This window comes from Podarcis liolepis (assembly GCF_965112155.1).
Source record: "Podarcis liolepis genome assembly, chromosome: Z".
Classification (NCBI taxonomy): domain Eukaryota; kingdom Metazoa; phylum Chordata; class Lepidosauria; order Squamata; family Lacertidae; genus Podarcis; species Podarcis liolepis.
This window is the reverse complement of record NC_139570.1, coordinates 1300908-1319971: the sequence shown is the minus strand read 5'-3', so window position 1 is coordinate 1319971 and position 19064 is coordinate 1300908. Positions and strand designations below refer to the sequence as shown.

Genomic DNA, 19064 nt, shown 5'->3' with positions numbered 1-19064 from the left:
GAGCACAAGAGCCGCACTCTTCCATCCTGTGGCTCCCGGCAACTGGCGTTCAGAAGCCTTGCTGCCTCTGATCGTGGAGGCAGAGCAGGGGAGCTGTGTCCCATTTTGCTGCTTGAGGCCACCTTCCTCAAGCTGCTGCCACTGCCACTGCCACCACTGCCACGTGGCACCTCCCCCACACCACCTCTGCTGCCTGCATCGCCACTGCTTCTCTGCCAGAAGTCATAGGAGCCAACTCCTAGGGGCTGAGGTCACTTCAGCACCCCAATGAAATATTTGAGGGGGCAAATAAAATAAAAAACGTGGGGCAGGGCTTACTTGCCCTCAACCCCAATATTTTATTCAAGTTGCACCCCTGCCAGTGGTGGAGGTTTCAGGGTGGGTTGTGTGAGGGAGGCTGTGAGTGTGATGCCTAGGGGACTTCTGCAGCCTGAGGCAGCTGCTTCACCCCACTTCATGGGTGGGCTGGCCCTGAGGCAGAGAAAAGCCATCATGGCTTGAATCCCCATAAGAATAAATCAAGTGCTCCCAATACATTAACTCCTTGCAAACAGAAGTCCTTACAAACACCCCTACTAGGGTAGAGTCCGTTTTGTTATTCCCATTTTCACAGAATAGACTTATACAGTTGTAGAGTTGGAAGGGACCCTGACCATGCAGGAATCTCAGCTCAAGCATCCCTGGCAGACGTTTACAGGTGGCAAGGCCGGGGAATGCCTGTTTGCCCAAGACCACCTAACGTAACCAGGGTGGAGCCAACACATAGGCGCCGACTCCATGGGGCTTGAGGGGGCCCGAGCCCCCTCAAAAATTCATTTGGGGGGGCTCTGCCCCCCCAATAATCTCCGGCGCCCCTCCAGCAGAGCGCCATCGCCGCCCCTCCCCCAGCCCAAAATGCACAGGGTCGGGCTGCATGCCTCCTGCCCTCCCTCCCGAGCAAAAGCTCCACCCAATTTCCTTCGGAGCTGATTAATAGGCGCAGCACGCTCTCCCCTATTCGCTCACGAGGAGGCGGCGCCACTTTATTTGCATATTCATGAGCTTATTTATTATTCATGAGCTTTCCCGGGCCCCCCCAATATTTTTTATAAGTCCGCGTCCCTGAGCCAACATCTGAACTAGATGCTTTCCAGCTCACCCCTGTTAAGCCACTACTTCCCCCTAGTAGTCCTTCAATGGGCGAGGGTGGAGTCAGGTCTGTTCCTTGCAGTCTGAGCGAGCGTGATAGCACAGAGTTGTGCACCTGAAGCCTGTGCCCCATTTCCACAGCAGATCATATCCTCTGGTTCTGCCCACCCCACTCCCCTCCCAGTCAGGGTCAAAACACACATGATGAAGGGGAATTGTTTTCTTGACTAATGAACTGCAGGCATGTGGGGGTGCTACAAGAGACGTGCTTGACCCTCTCTCCATTTACCTCATTTCCCTGGTCTCCATCTCTAGCTACCCAACCACCCCCTGCGGGAGAATCAGGAGAGGGGCGAAGTGCCCATGGATGGGGGTTTTGGTTGGGGAAGTAGTGCAAGAACAAGGGTCAAACACCCCTCCCCCTGCATAGCTTTTCATTAAAGATGAGGCCGCCAACAGATCCAATTGCAGACCTGCTGTTCTGGCCGTCAAGATGGCTTGAGCACTAGATAAGGAGAGGGAGATGCCTCCCTCTGTATATGAACCACAGAAGGCCTCTCATGGCCCAATATTCACCAGGGCTGGATAGGATAGCTCAAAGGTCACTTTTGCTCTCTCTTACCCAGTATTTTACTATCTCAGTGTTTTATTTATCCATATATATATGGTGCCTGACAAGCAGCGGCTAAATACCTCAGCTTCCACTCTATTAAATAGCAGGTAATTGTCCCTGATCAAGGGGAGGGAATTTATACAAGCATCTGGCCTCATTTTAAGAGACCATGTTTTCCTCTTTAAACTTGAAAGCTGGAGGGCTGAGCCTATCCAGGTTCATCTGTCTGGTCTTGGGCGAGGGAAGCAAGCAGCAATGATTGGGAAAGGATTGCTTTGCAGCGACTGAGCGAGTGACATTTGCACTGTGGTCCACCTAGGAGGGAGGGAGGAATGTGGGAGAGATTCCATTCAGGTCACAGATAAAGAAGAACTCAACATAACACTCACTATGCAACAGTTTGCAAAGCGAAACACACCCAACCTTCGAAATCTGCACTTCTCCGAATTTTGTGATGCAGTTCTCCAGCCAAGGAACGTGCAGAGAAATGCTAGGGTAACTTATGCACACAGATGAAAGTATTCATGAAAGCAGCAAACGCTTTGGCATGTGCTCCCCAGTGAGGTCCACCTGGCACCTTCATTGACATCTTTCTAACACCAGGTAAAGACTTATATCGCCCCCCTACCAAGCTTTTGACAAACTACTGTTCGCATGCAGACAAAGCTTCCTGTGTTTGTTACATAGGTGGTTGCCTTTTGTTCTGCTTTATGGTATAAATATATTTATTTGTGTTTTTACCTGCATTATAAGTCGCTTGGAAACCTTCAGGTAATAAGACTGGCTGATCTAGTACCGATAATGATAATGGTGGCGATGTTAATTCTTATATTGGGAGAAATCACTGTGCAAACACTATTCCACACGGTGATGGGCAGACAGGCTGCTGGCGTGATGTAGCAGGATCTTCTTGCATTCTTGTATACCCAAGGCACAGTGGTTAAGGGCACCCAAAGGTGTAGAGTCGCAGGACACAGCCTTCCTAGCAACACCCCAGGGAACTGTGGTTCTCACCCATCTACTGGTGCTAGTTTGATGTCTATGGCTAAAAGATGCCCTGGAATCCACATAGGCCATATAATGAGATTCACCACTTTTGGGAATGATCCTTGCAAAACACTGTGGTCACTGAGCTATCACTTGGGTGGTTTTTCCCAAGCTAATCATTTCAATTTCTGGACCACCATCCAATTCGGAAGGATCTCCTAAGGGTGGTTCCATAAAGTGCAGCATCAGTGAGTCTGTTTCCAGGATACAGCATCTGCTGGGGGGAGGAGGGCAGCACACCACTCTCCTCCCAAAACAGTTTCTTTCCCCTGATAGATGGGGAAACCAGAGTGGTGGTGCTGTTGGGGAGAGAAACTGTTATGCCAGCAACACCAGTTCTGGGGCCTATGTAAACTTAAGTGAGGGTTTGCAAGATGATGTTGCCACGTGTCCCAGATGATTGGGTCCATCTAGCACAGGATTGTCTATATGGACTGGAAGAGGCTCTCAAGGGTTTCAGACAGGGCGAATTCACAGCCCTGTCTGGAGACACCAGGCCTGAACCTGGGACCTTCTGTGTGCAAAGCAGATGTTCTTCCATTGAGCAACAACCCTTCCCCATTAAGTCTGTGCATTGGGCGTGGAGGAAAACAGAAGTTAGCCTCAAAACTGCAAATTCCTACTCTAAGTCCTTCTTCACATGTATGTGTGCTCAGTTTTTGAGAAGCACAACCAGTTTGTATGCAAGATACTGGAGCACACAGTGCTGAAAACAGGTAAAAACAACATGCCCTCACTGCTAATAATTTCAAGCTTCCCAGGAATAGTCACCGTTCAGACAGACTCCTTCACCAGGGAGGGTGTTCCACAAGAGGGGAACCACCACAGAAATGTCCTGATCAAGGGTCAGTGGCAACTCAGCAGTGGCACCACCAGTAGAGCCTCCTCTGTCAAGCATTGCAAGTCATCACTGATGGGTGCCCACCACTCCTCAGTGAATTTGCCCAGTCCTGCTTTTAGTTCTGGAAGTGGGGGACAGCTGATGCACAGCCATATATTGGCTCCCCTGGTTGCAGACAAGCCCCCTGCCAGGAAAGGATAAAGAACTGGCTAGTTCAGCCTTGCCCACCCACCTCACCAATTACCTGCCAAGAATCTCAACTGACTCTTCACTCTTAATTCCCCATTTCCGGAAGTTGCACCACCACAGTCGTCCTCGTCATCACAGCCCCCACTTCCTGCTTCATCCTCATCTTCTGGTTTCTCCAGATTTTTCCAGCGAGAGATGGACATTCCTTTTAGAAGCTGGAAGACAATATATTTAAGGGGGAAAGGATCAGAGGGGCTTCAAATGCCAGGAGATTCATCACATCTGTTGCCTTTGATTCTTATGTAACTTTTATATTGTTGTATTCTCTGTAAGTCCTGTATCCCTCATAACACCATGTATCCCTTACACCCCCAGGAGTTCCCTGTGGTCTGTGGGAGTTTCTCCTACAAGTTCCAAAGATTTGCTGTTACTCGGAGCAGGGCTTTTATTGTGGCTTCCGCAGTTCTCTGGAATAGCATCCTTGTCTAGATATGACAAGTACCTACTACATGTACTTTTCAAAAACAGCTGGAGACATTTTTGTTCCACAGGCTTTCCTTCCTGGATGAATGGGTCTTTGACACAAGGGCCCACTTGTCAGGGTTCTAGTCTTGTCTTAAAAGTATTTGATGATTGTCTTTTTTTCCTCTTTTTATGTATAAATTGCTTTGAGATGGTGGTTTAGAAGGCAATCAACAAATTAAATGTAGTATCATCCTCATCATTAATAAAAGTTTGCAGACTATTAAGCTGGGTGGTTTGTTTCAGGTACAATCTTGAGTCTGTGGTTTTACTGGTCAAACTTCACCCCCTGTTCCCCTTTGCTGCTGCTGAGCAACACCAAACCTTAACTGAAGGATCAAGTGGGCATTATTGCATTCACCAGAATTTGGCCTTGATTAGATCTCTAGATTAATAGCCAAAAGCTCAAGGAAGTTTCAGCAAATGTGCAGCTTAGTTGTTAGAGCAGGCCGAACCAATTCAGGGGGCTGGAGGGGGGGGGTGCCATTTCTTAAATGCTTCCCTTGCAAGTCAGAGTGTCAAGTATGCTATTTTCACAAACACATTAATTTTTATGCACACTTTATCCTAGCATCTGCATTTTTGTTGTGGGAAATCTCAGAAAAGTGTAAATGGATTTCAAAGGGTGACTACATTGCAATGTGCACATTGCTTCAAAAAGCACAAATTATTTTGGACAACAGCCATACAAGAAATATGTAAAATAACTAAGCAAGTATTAGAAATCACCCCAGAACTGACCCTACTAAACATCTTCCAAGACAATAATGCCCACTCACATCACAATGAACTCATCGCCCACCTACTTTCAGCAACCAGAAACATCATAGCCAGACACTGGAGAGACCTGTCAAGAGTAAGCATGGGCCAATGGTACCAAATAGTATGGGAAACAGCCCTACTAGAAATATTAACCAATAGAGACTTCCGGGTTGGTGCCTCCGGCAATGGCGGAGTTCCTCTGATCGGGAGGAACTTGCCCCGTGGGAATTTGGGTCTGTACCGCTGTGGCGAAGGCGGAGACCCGTAAAAATCACAGGAGGGAGAAGCCTGTGAACGTGGGATTTGGCGGGCACCTTTTGCGCCTCCCCTACTCATGGGGGAACCCGATTTCGGGGACCCGGAGCGACGTGGGGTGAGTGGCACGTGCTTCGAATCGTCTGCTTCTTCCACGGAGCGAAGCCGCATAGCTGTTGCTGGAGAGCACTGACTTTTTCCTGTGGACAATTTGACTCCAAAGTAATTACCCGTGAGTAGAGCTGATACGGGAGAATCGGATTTTAAACGTTTAATTTGGCATCGAAACGGGGAGGTTCAAAACAGGAAGTCCGCCTTCCCTATTTGTAAATAGACTGAGGCAAGGAGTCTGTAAGCTGAAGTCTTGGAAAGCCTTTTGTAAAAGATTAAATTTCCATCGGTAAAGAGTATAAAATCCCCCTTGGAGGCAGGAGAAGGGGGGAAGCTGTGGACTGAGTATGCCTGCAGGAGAGAGTAAAGAGAGTTAAAATACTGCCGCTCTGACCCTGGAAACGGGCTGCTAGTAGGACTGAGGTTTTGGAATGTCCATTGACAGCACTTAGAACGTTCCTTGACAGCTAGCAGAATAAGAGAGATATATTGTTTCTACTGTCTCCGGCTGCTTCAAAAAAGGAGTAATAAAGTAACTGAAAACTTAAACTAAAAATTATAAATAGAAACTGTTTCCCCCTAGTGGACTTTTCTGAAATTGGTTACTTTATAAGAGCTGGGCTAGGGGAGTTTCCAGCTGCAAGATAAAAACTGTGTGACTCTGGGATTGACCTTGAATCTCTTAAGTGTTATGGCAAATGGAAAGGAAAGAACAGATGAAATGTCAACAGAAGAGGCCTTAGTGGTCGCATTATTGAAAATAAATGACTCGCTGGAACAGCTTCACAAGAAAACAGAAGTGATGAATGTGAAAGCGGACGCTGCAAATAATAAAATTGATTTAATTGTAGAAAGTTTAAATAATCTGGGACAAAAGGTGAACACCAACACAGAAACCACCCAGAAATTGACTCAGGAATCTACTTTAATACGGCAAACTGCGGATGAAGTCAGGGAGAAAACCTTTGCTGCTTAATGTAAAACAACACAATTGGAGTGTGAGAGAGCCCCATACATTCAGCTTGACGAATATAAGCTGACATTTGCTATGATGGAGCTTAAAGAAAAACAGATGAATTTGAGGATCAGAACCCCACCAGAACTGGGAAAGGAAAGTTTGACAGAGCTTCAGGAGGAGACATGATCAACATCGGCTGAGAGAGAGAGATTTTTGGGGGTCAGTAGCACCGCCAAAAATGTGAATTTACTTAAGGGTAACTGTGAAGGACGTTGGATTGAAGAGAAGGGGGATTGGGAAATATGGACAAATCTGAAGTTGTTATGGTTGGGCCAAGCTGTTGTGGTGGGGATGAGGGTTGCTGTGTTGCCGGGGATGTTGCTTTTGTGTCAAAAAGTGCAAGTTCTGGATGGGAGGGATTGTTTCAGGTGGCAGAAGGATGTTCCTGGATTGGTTTGGCAGGGCAGGAAGCCTCAAGTAAAACTTAAGATATTGACGGATGCTAAAGAAGGAGGTGGACCTGCCCTGCCAGACACCTAAACTTTGTTGTGAATCATCTGCTTTTTGCTGGCTGAGAGAATGGCTGTCTCTTAAAAGCACTGAAGTGTTGGATAATGGCAGATGAAGTTGATGGACTAGACGGAATTGGCGGAAAAGACTGGCAAGATCCGAGACCAGGGAGAAGAGTCAGTGGAAGAAGACTGGGAAAAGTTTAAAGACTATTTATAGAAATATTGTAAAATTAATGAATGTTAGAAGAATGTTGGAATGAAATTATATGGCTTCAGTAGAAATGTTATAAGGAATTAAGTATAAATAGATTAATAGAGTATTAAAGGAAAATAAGGTTAATAGAGTAAATAGATTAATAGAGTATTAAAGGAAAATATGGCTCCCCTTTATCACGTACACAGCCCAACAAGACAATGACAAGAATCCACCAACAATATACAAATCAATATGGCTAACCTGATCCAAAATACCCACCCACCCCACTCACACATGAAAACAAAGTTCACCACAGCCAACCCCAAACAAGCAACCGCACCCTAGGCCAACCCCAACCTCTCTCACCACCAAAGGAACACAAGCGAATAGCAAAGAGAACCCGCACAAACAACGCTGACACAAAACCCCACACATACATTAAGCAAAATAGAAACATCGCCTCCCGACCCACCCCCCTGCCTTTCATCCCGCCACCTCTCCCCCCCTCTTTCTTCCTAATGTAACCCTACTGTCTCGACAAATGAAACTGACCTATGGAAAACGTAACTTGAAAAAAGAGATATTGCGCATACCTTTGTAAACCAAGAAAACTTTAATAATAATAAAAAAGCACAAATTAAGTAGGTTTGCCTTTAAATGTGAACTGAACTGGATTCCTGCCCACTCCCTCTGTGGAGCAGCCTGCCTTCTATCCCGTCAGACTCTATGTCTATCTAGCCCTGGACTACCGTGATGTCTCAGTCTACCGAGATTCTACTTCAAGGAAGATGCCAGAGGTTGAATTTGGGATCTTCTGCAAGCGAAGCATGACCTCTGCCACTGAGCTAAGGCCTTCCCCAGCACTGAAACAACTGGGCAATGGGTGGGCGCTTGCCCTGGCTCTGAACTGTGACTCTCAAGTCCTTAATTAGGGGTGCCAACTGCCAAAGATTGCAGCAGTTTTCAAAATAACTGAACCAGTGCCTCCTAACCAGTGACATTCTTGGATTGTTCAAATGAAGGTTCATGCAGGCTGAGAAGTATCTGTTACTTCCACTGTGACGCTCATAGCTCTGGAATTTACTACTCTTCTTTTTCTTCTATAAAGAGGGCTCAAATACCAGAGTCAATATTTTAAGAATATATTATAAAATGGGGAGTTATTGTGGACTATGCAAGGATTTAGCCAGCTTCATTACATAGCAAAAGGCTGCTTCTTTGAGTGTTTTTGAAATACTTGGAATATGTCGAGCCAGGTTTTGAAAAATTTTGTGGAGTCTGCAGTTTGCACGGCTGTGGAGTTATACTTGTGGCATCTGACCTCATATGTCCGCAGTAATATAAAAACTTTCCCTCATGTTTGTCTTAGAGGAGCAAACTTTCATTAAGAGTCCTTTGGTTCATTTTGGATTCTCACTGCTGCTATAAGTTCCTTTCTTAAATATTTATAAGAGAACATCTTTTAAAAAGTTGCTTTTTAAAAAATCACAGCAAGTAATGGGTTTATTCACACTACACAATAAATATTTAAACCCTCTCCCCATTGAAACCACCGCCAGATAATTCAAGGTTTCCTGCCTCACCCTTTGTTCCCAGACTGGCAAGAAAGTCACAGAAACTTTTCCAGGATCCATGGAGTTTCGTAGGGCTCCTAGGAATCCTTTGCAAACACGGGGTTCTTCATATACACTCGCTGATTGACAAGGAATGGATGGCTATGTAATCACAGGAAACAGCAGCCCTATGTGGATCCTGAACCACTCATGTCAGAGATCTGATGTCAAAGCATCAGGAAATGAAACAGCCCCACGACTGCCGACCTCCCCAAGTGTCCCTATTTTCCAGGGACAGTTCAGGATTTACAGAAGCCATCTTGGTTTCAGATGTGAACCCGAATTTTCTACTTTTCCTTGGGTAAAGGAAAAGTCTAGTTGTGGCCGACTCTGGGGTTGCGGAGCTCATCTCGCTTTATTGGCCGAGGGAGCCGGCGTACAGCTTCCAGATCATGTGGCCACCATGACTAAGCCGCTTCTGGCGAACCAGAGCAGCGCACGGAAACACTATTTACCTTCCTGCCAGAGCGGTACCTTTTTATCTATTTGCACTTTGTCATGCTTTTGAACTGCTAGGTTGACAGGTGCAGGGATCGAGCAACAGGATCTCACCCCGTCACGGGGATTCAAACCACCGACCTTCTGATCAGCAAGTCCTAGGCTCTATGGTTTAACCCACAGCGTCACCCGCATCCCTTTTCCTTAGGACGTCCCTATTTTAATCAGAGAAATGTTGGAGGCTGTGGCTCAGTTATGCGACCCCCCGAGCCAAGCAGATAAGTAACTATACGACCTTTAGAAGACATCTGAAGGCATTCCTATATCAGGAAGTTTTTAAATATTTTATGTTTTATTATGTTTTTATATATGTTGGAATCTGCCCAGAGTGGTGGGATATAATAATAATAATAATAATAATTATTATTATTATTATTATTATTATTACCGTTATCATCATCATCATCATCATCATTATTATTATCATTATTATTATTATTATTGACACCCCTATTTTCATCAGAGAAATGTCGGAGGTATGTGACTGGCTTGTAAATGGCTTGTATTATTTTAAATAGTTCTGCCAGTAAAAGTTTGAATAATACTTTTATGGGTCTGGACAATTATTTATTCCAAAAGGAGTCAGTTATTATGCTTCCAGTTGTTTCAGACTGCACAATATCAGTATCTGCAACAGTTTTAGAGTAGGGTGCAGCTGCACTGGGTGTCCCACTGCAGGGGGGTACCAGAATAACGCCGTACAGTGGTGTCTTGCAAGACGAAAATAATTCGTTCCGCGAGTCTTTTCGTCTTGCGATGTTTTATGTCTTGCGAAGCACGGTCCGTCGCAACTGCGCCTCTTCAAGCGGCTTTAAAAAAAGCGTAAGACGTGTTCAACTAGCGAAGCAAGCCCATAGGGAAATTCGTCTAGCGAAGCAACGCAAAACCGAAAAACCCTTTCGTCTAGCGAGTTTTTCGTCTTGCAAGGCATTCGTCTTGCGGGGAACCACTGTATAATAGAGCACAGGAGGCAGGGCAAGTGAATTTTAGTGTTGCACAGGATGGGAGTAGCCAGGTTTTTTTGTTGCAGGGGGCAGGACTTCTGGGTGGGGCAGAACCGACATGATTGGTCAGTTAATTAAGGCATCTGAAGGCAGCCCTGTTTAGGGAAGCTTTTAATGTTTGATGCATTACTGTATTTTAATATTTGGTTGGAAGCCGCCCAGAGTGGCTGGGGAAGCCCAGCCAGATGGGCAGGGTATAATTATTATTATTATTATTATTATTATTACTATTGTTTTGCTTGATCTGGGGGGAGGCAACTGCCCCTCTGCCCCGCCTTGGCTATGCCCATGTTGCACAGGGTACAGCTGAAATTTGAGGGCCCCAAATCCACCTCTGTCCTTCAGTATTACCTAATTACCCAAGCACTCCCTGCAACGGGTAAGGGATACTTTGCATGTTAGCAAAACAACAGCTGCACACCTGTACATAGAGTGTAGCTGCTATATTTGTGACTGTCCTGCCACCATCTCCAGCCAATCAGGCTTTGAGGCTTCTGCAGCAACAGAAAAAAAAAATCATAAACTGCTGAGACCATACAAGGATAACACAACAGCAACAATATAAAGTAGACTCAAGGCAATGCTGGCTCCATTACACTGCCTTCAAATCTCGGGGGGGGGGGGCGTGTTATGCACTGAAGTTCATAACTTATGTACTGAAGTTCTCACCCTGGGTCAGCAGGGGAATACTGTATATAGTTATGCAAATGAAGGATTGAAAGTGACGTTCAGTGATTGGATAGTTTTAGAAAATGGCAACAGTTACATTGTTCTGGAGCTCTATATGAGCAGCCTGACTGAGCTCCTCAGCCAGTTCTGTTCCAGCTTACAAATAAAGAGCTGCTTTGGAAGAATCGCTGTGTCGTCTGATATGTTCACCACAACTTTACACTGGCGATAAGGATGGGATCGATGGATATCAGAGCACAGCCAGACACGGCCACCCTCTAAGCTGAGTCACTGAGCTGAAACACGGAGTGAAATCACTGAACAGAACCAATTCAGAGCTGACCGTTCTGGCTAGAGCACTGTGTTCTATCCATCGCCCTCCATGTTGGCATCAGAACTCATGCCTCTACTGCCGTTTGCCCCAGCCTCTGAATCATAAGAGGCCAGCTCGCTCAGTTTGACTGCTACCTCCAAGCCAACGAGCTGACAGCAGTATCAAAGGAACGGAAGCGGGGCCTATTCCTCAGCCTCCGTGGGCCTGAGGTGTTTGAGACGGCCCGAGCATTGGTTGTGCCTGAAGCACTCCAGGCAACACCATGGGACACGATCCAAGAGAAGCTCCGGAACCACTACACGCCAAAGCCGTCCAAGATTGCGGCCCGCCATGCATTTTACCACTGGAACCAGGCAGAGGGGGAGTCAATCAACAACTACATCACCGTCCTGCGACAGGCTGCAATGCACTGCGAGTTCCGAGACTTAGACGATGCCCTGATGGATCAAATCATCTGCGGGGTCCGGGACATCCATCTGCAACGGTGTCTCCTTGCCAAGCCAGACCTCACGCTGCAGAAAGCCATTGAGGAGGCTGTGGCCTCGGAAGCTGCTGAACGCTTTGCCCAGGAGATCCGCAAGGCCAGCAGCCCGCGTCTTGCTAGGAAGCCAGTTCCAGTGCATCACGAAGAGGCCAGCAGTGATGAGGCATCCTCCAGTGAAGACGATGACGTGCACCAGGCAAAGTGGGAGTGCAGGAAGTTCCAACAGAAGTCCAAGGGCCAACTGGAATGTGCCGGCTGCAGAGGCAACCATTCCCGTGCCAAGTTTCGATTGAGAGACGCCATCTGTTGGACGTGCTCCAGAAGGGGCCACATCGCTAAGGTCTGCCAATCAGCTCCATCTGACACTCCCCCTTCACCGACTCGCAAGTCCAAGTCTTCACTCCAGTCTGCCAAGAAAGCTGTTTCGCTCTCACCAACTGCCGCTGCCCGTCTGGAACCACGATTGGCCAAACCAAATCGCCTACGCGACGCAAGCTGAACGTCACGGTGCTCATTGAAGGAGCTCCATGTGACATGGAGATCGACACCAGGTCTGCCCTGTCCATCGTGTCTTGGAGCACCATCAAAAGACTGGTACCCAGAGTGTCCAAAAGGCAACTTGACTCTCACCGCGTACACCTGAGAGACTACCAGGGAAACAACATTCCCGTGGTAGGCGTTGGCCGGTTCCGGATCGCCTTCAAGGATTTTTCGGGCCTGCTCCGACTGGTGGTGGTCGAAGGTTAGCGGCCAAGCCTCCTAGGGCTAGACTGGTTTGACGCCCCCATCAAGCTAAAGCCACGCTGGGTTCCCTTTGTTCTCAAGGCTAAGGTGGACGAACAACTGGACAAGCTGATCGCCCAAGGAGTTTTGGAGCCGATTGACCATGCCAAGTGGGAAACCCCCATTGTCACGCCTGTCAAGCCAGACGGGTCGGTGAGAATCTGCGCCGACTACAAGTGCACGATCAACAAGGCACTTCAGCAGCACACTTACCCGGTTCCTGTTGTCCAACACCTGCTGCATTCCCTGGGTGAGGGTAAGGTCTTTGCTAAGCTGGACCTTGCCCAAGCCTATCAACAACTGCCCATCGATGATGCCACTGCTGAAGCCCAGACGATCGTCACCCACCGAAGGGCATTCCGTTGCCGCCGGTTGCAGTTCAGGGTGAGTTTGGCTCCTGGCATCTTCCAAAGCCTTATGGAGCATCTCCTGCAAGGGCTTCCAGGCGTGGTACCATATTTTGATGACGTCTTGGTGTCCGCAGACTCACCAGCAGCTGTTCGAGCGCCTCCGTGCCGTGCTGACCAGGTTCCAGGAGACCAGACTCAAGGTAAAGAGGGAGAAGTGCCAGATCGCCGTTCCACAGGTGGAGTTCCTGGGCTATCTTATCGACGCCTCCGGCCTTCACCCAACCACATCCGAGATCCGCACTATCCAGCAGGCCCCCATCCCAAAGAACAAGACGGAGTTGCAGGCGTTCCTGGGGCTGCTGAACATTTATAACATGTTCCTGCCCCACAAAGCCACGGTGGCTGAGCCTCTTCACCGACTCCTCAGCACAAAGACGCCTTGGTCCTGGGGTCATCGGGAGATGGCGGCCTTCAACGCGGACAAGGCTCTTCTTTCATCGGACAGTGTGCTGGTACAGTACAGTGAAGCCAGGCCGCTGGTCCTTGCCTGCGACGCCTCACCTTTTGGCATCGGCGCTGCCTTAGTCACTGTTTTCCAGACGGAAGAGAAGCACTGCTCGCCTACTTTTCCAGGACACTATCTCTGACTGAACGCTCTGACTGAACGGAATTACAGCCAGCTCGACAAGGAGCCACTGGCACTTGTGGCTGGAGTGAAGAGGTTCCATGAATACCTCTACGGCAGGACTTTTGACCTCATCACCGACCACAAGCCGCTCCTGGGCCTCCTTGCCAGTGATCGTCCAACTCCACCGGTCCTCTCGCCGCTCATGCTGCGATGGACTGTTTTCCTGGCTGCCTACCACTACCGGCTCGTCCATCGCCCAGGGAAATCGATGGGCCATGCTGACACCCTCAGCTGTTGCCCTCTTCCAGCGTTTGTGGAAGACCCGGCTCCTGCTTCATCGCTCCTCCTGATTGAGGATCTTCCAGCAGTGCCTGTATCGGCTGCCACTGTGGCCTCCGCATCTGCCCAGGATCGCACCATCAGCCGTGTGCTCAACTGGGTGCGGAGGGGGTGGCCACAAGGGCCTTTTGCATCAGAGTTCCAGCCCTTCGGAACCAGACAACATGAACTCTCGGCTCATCGCGGCTGTCTGCTGTGGGGAGACCGCGTCGTGATTCCCCAAAGACTCCGTCAACGCGTCCTGGAGGCACTGCACGTTGGCCACCCGGGAATCATCAAAATGAAGGCGTTGGCTCGGTGTTACATCTGGTAGCCTAACATGGACGATGCCATCACTGCCTGGGTGTCCGCCTGTCAAGCGTGCCAAGAATCTAGGCCTGCACCACCAGCAGCTAAGGGACACACCTGGGAGATGCCCAAGACACCATGGTCGAGGGTGCACATCGATCTGGCCAGCCCCTTTCGCAGCCGGACCTATATGGTAGTGGTGGGCGCCTATTCCAAATGGCTGGAGGTGGCCCTGATGCCCTCCACCACTATGGAGGCAGTCATCCGGGTGCTGCGAGGCCTTTTTGCGACACATGTGTGTCCTGATGTCCTTGTCTCCGACAACGGACCGCAGTTCACCTCAGGCACTTTTGAGCAGTACCTTTTGGGACTGGGCATCCGCCATGCCCTAACAGCACCATTTCATCCATTCAGCAACGGGCAAGCGGAAAGAATGGTGCGCTCGGCAAAAGAGGCACTGGCGCGCCTGGACCGGGGAGATTGGCACAAGCGGGTCGCCAAATACCTGTTCGTGCAACACATCACCCCTCATGCGGCCACAGGGCGGAGTCTTGCTGAACTGCTTATGGGCCGCCGCCTCAGGTCACCGCTCAACCAGCTGCACCCGGACTTTGCCGTGGCCGAACCCCATTTGTTCCAGGAAACCAGGTCTTTGCCCAGAACTATGTGGGGGACATTCCTTGGGTGCCAGCCACAGTAGTGGGAGTCACTGGACCTCGCACATACCAGGTGGCACTCGAAGACGGACACTTGTGGCGCCGGCACATAGGCCAGCTTAGGCGCAGGGTTGGGGACTTGGACACTACCGTGGTGCCCCCAACTGCGCTCATGGCTCTGGAAGAGACACATACAGACGGTGAGGCTCCACCTCTCTCGCAAACTGCCAGAGTGGAGCCAAACCAAGCCACTTCAGAGGGTCTGCCAGACTTACCACAGGCTCAGACAACTCCACTTACTTAGGTTCCACCCACAGCAGCGGATCCAGGGGACTTGGTTTCAACGCCACCTAGGGTCGCACCACAGCCTCAGCAAGAATTGGGTGTCCCACCCCCCCACCCCCGGACTTGGCTACCAGCCCCCGGCGGTCTGGCAGAGTTTCCAAGTGCCCAACTTATTTAAAGGACTATGTTGTTGGACATGTATCACTATTGGTCTAAATATGTGAAATGTAACCAATATGCTTTTGTGCCTAATTGAACCATTACGTGTAGTGCTGTATATAAGGAAACCATTCCGATTGTAACTAACGCCTTATCTCGGTGGGGAGTGGTGTTATGTACTGAAGTTCCAGCAGGGGAATACTGTAGATAGTTTGTATTCAAATGAAGGATCGAAAGTGACGTTCAGTGATTGGATAGTTTTAGAAAATGGCAACAGTTACATTGTTCTGGAGCTCTATATAAGCAGGCTGACTGAGCACCTCAGTCAGTTCTGTTCCAGCTTACAAATAAAGAGCTGTTTTGGAAGAATCACTGCGTCGTCTGATATGTTCGCCCACAACTTAACAGGGGGGATCCTATCGTTTGCACATAGCTTAAGGCTGTTATTCAACGTGCTTTTCTAATAAAGTGTTCTATTTCTGCACAGCGGCTTGAATGTTTCAGTCTTTCAGCTTCTGAAAGAGTCAGACCCACAAGCCACGACAATTTCCTATTAAGTAACAATTACAACTGTTTCCCTCCCTCTCGCTGGAAAAAAAATTGCATTTGGTGGTTTCTCTGCCTTTAAATAGCTGCTCTTGCTGAGTTGCTACCCTGACATTATGGCTGATTCTCATATTGTGGCAAGAGGCAGGAAAATATGCAACCCGATAATCACTGAGAGCAACATGTAACAATAAGCAGGTTTTAACTTAATGATAATTTATCCAGCTGCAAGAGTTTAACCAGAACTTTCTCTCCCCCCCCCCCCGCCAAACCAGGATGGCAGAAAAAAGAAGCCACCAACACAACACAACACCCGCAAGGAGGACAACAAATCAATCCTGGGCCTGTGCTGGAGACCTTATGGTCTCAGGGCAGTTTACAATACAGTTTAAAACAGTTTCAAAACTTACAATTAAAAGCCAGGACCTGCCTCTCCACAAGATGGCTGGCGGGTGGCAGCAGGAGAACGGGGCCTTTCCTGTGGTGGCTCCTCATTTGTGGAATGCTCTCCCAAGGAAGGCTCCTCTGGTGCCTTCATTAAACACCTTTCGGTAAATGTTTCTCTTCAATCAAGTTTGGGACTGATTGACATTCTATGACTTTTAAAATGTGTTTGTGGGAGGGGGTTATTTTGTATTTTTCTCATTTTGCTTTTTCCTGTTCTGAACCACCCTGGCATCTTCAGATGAAGGGCAGTATACACATTTAATACACAATATTAATAAGATCCCACAATGCTCCAAAATATTAGTTCCCAAAGCAGCAAAAACTGTGCTAATTGATTCAATTATAATTAAAAAAACAAAGGGGGGAAACACATGCAATGCAGGCCATAGCCAGCAGTAAATCACATAAAGTAAGAGCAATTAACTCTTTATTTGCTGAAACATGGTCAGCTCAGGTGTGTCAGACCTAATGAGCACAGCAACTCTTCTCAGTAGATCTTGCCCCAGTTGTAGAGACTGAAGGTTCCCGCAGCTGCCTCAGTCTCCTCCTCCTCTGGGTTCTTCTCAAGTAATCTGAGACTATGTTAGTTTGCCTGTTTTTGTTCCTACAAGGACCTCTTCTGGTCCTTGTAGACTGGAGGGCAGGGGAGCTTCTCACAGCAGGAAGGGGAGACACCGATGCTTCATCATCAGCCTAGCTCCTCTCCTGCTTTGGCTTCTGTCTCTGATTCTGACTGCTCTCTGCCACAAACTCTCCCTGTGACCTCTTCCAGGCTTCTCCCTCTTCTCCCCCTGACTGCTCATTGTCATCCCACCACCACTCTTCTGGCTCTGAGCCTTCTTCCTTTTGGGGGTTCCCCAGCTGGGGCCTTCCACCATTCCTCTGTACCCAGCCGGTCCATGACAAAGCAGCACAAAAACTAAGAAGATCAGAAGCTACCTTATGCAGAGTCAAAATATTGACTAACCTCGTTCAGTACTGTCTACACTAACTGGCAGCATTGGCTCTCCAGGGTTTCAGCCAGGGGACATTCCCAGCACTACAAGGAAAGGTCACCAGGGACTGAACACGGGACCTTCTTCATGAAAGAGCATGTGCTCCACCAATGAGTGACAACCCTTCCCCCAGAAGCAGTAAGAAATAGCATAAAGCCTGCTTGAATCAGCGAGTCTTTGGCACCTGTCAAAATGAGGCAAGGGAAAGGGCATGACTGGTTTCTGCATGGAGGCCACTGGGTCCCCAATGACCACCTTAAGGCATGGGGTAATTCCATATACAGGTAGAGGGGAATTCTTAACACATCCTGATCATAAACCACTGATTGCTTTATCTAGCCCTTGTTATATCAAAACAAAGGTCTACCTACAGATCAGCAAGTTGCAGTTTCTGAGCCAAATTTACTTTTCACTGCATTTACATCCCACCTTTTTCTCCAAGGATCTCAAGGTGGCATGCAAGATGGTTCTCCCCTTCTTCATTTAATCACCACAACCAACCCTGTGAGGGAGGCTAGGCTGAGATGCAGTGACTGTCCCAAGGTCTCCCAGTGAGCTTCATGGCCCAGTGGGGGATTTGAACCCTAGTCTCCCCGGTAAGAGTCCAACACTCTAAACACTACCCCATACTAGCTCTCATTTAATCACACACACCAGGGTGCCTGCATTTGCCAACCTCAATATATATATAACAGGAGTGTGGGACAGACAGGCAGTATCAATGGAGTCAGCAAAGGATGGGGGGGGGGGGCGTGTATAGCTCCTCAAGCTACCATTCACCCACCCCTACACCTCCTGTGTCAAAATCTTTTATTTTCTTCCATTTTTACCCTCCCCCCTTTCTTTCACCATGGAGCCCAAGAACAGGGGGCAGGCACTTCCCAGACTGCCTCCCTCCTTATTACCAGCAAACACAGCAAGAGTCTTACTACCATTCCAAACTGAAGCTGTCAATGAATAATGAAAGTTATCCTGCCCTTTTAAGGGTATTTTTTTTAAAGCTTCTCAACACCCCCCCCCCCAATTAAGCATAAACAAAACAGCAAACTGTGACCTCAATCGTTAAGATAAGTGCAGAAGGTTTATTTCAAGCAAAGGGTTCCCTTAGGAGTCTGCCAAGGCAAAAAAAGGAGAGTCTGAATTAATATTTATACTCTTCCTGGAGTGCATATTTCTCCTTTAATTTAGTCTGCATGACTGAAAAGAATTTAATAAAAAAATGTTCCAAGGGCTGTGCTGAAATTCTTGGCATATTTTTCTATAAGCCCTTGGACAATCATCAAGCGTGGAGATTGGAAAGGGTTGATAATGGGTCTGCAGCTAAAACAATAGTTTAAATGGCAAGGAAAATTGGACCATGCAGAGCCGAAGGAGGGAACAGAGAAGAGGGAGGCTGTGGTGTAGTGAGGGAGAGAGCAAGAACCCTGGACCATCGCTCTTTCTCACCTTTCTGTTATCCCACCTGTACATCCACAGGTGAAACTGGTGAGGTGAAACACAGAAGTCGCTCCATTTCCAGAGGCAGCAATACCTCAGAATTCCTGTTACTGAATGCTGCCTATGGAAGGAAGGCAGGATACATTTATGTCCTGCTTCAGAGCTTTCCATATGCACCTGTCTGGCCACTCAGCACCAGACTCTGCACTTGATGGTCTTTGGCCTGATCTGCAAGAAAATAAAGATGTGCCTGGTGGATCAGGCCCCCGGCCCACCTGGCCCAGCAACCTATTCTCATTTTGGCCAACCAGGTGCTGCTGTGAGAGGCCCCAAGCAGCACCTGGGCCCAACAGCAACTCCTTCTCTGCCTGTGGCTTCCAGAAACTGGTATCCAAGGGTGGAGGGAGAGTAAAGC

The 19064-nt window shown here is 48.3% G+C and overlaps 1 protein-coding gene across 3 annotated transcripts in view; it reads right to left on the bottom strand.

Annotated features, from left to right (window-relative positions):
* GPC3 (glypican 3) overlaps positions 1-19064 on the bottom strand; it is a 244259-nt gene that overhangs the window by 29006 nt on the left and 196189 nt on the right. For all 3 annotated transcript variants that reach the window (XM_083486444.1, XM_083486443.1, XM_083486445.1), the window contains one exon: positions 3874-4033. In XM_083486444.1, the coding sequence (XP_083342570.1) occupies positions 3874-4033 (160 nt within the window). The remainder of the gene's footprint in view (positions 1-3873; positions 4034-19064) is intronic.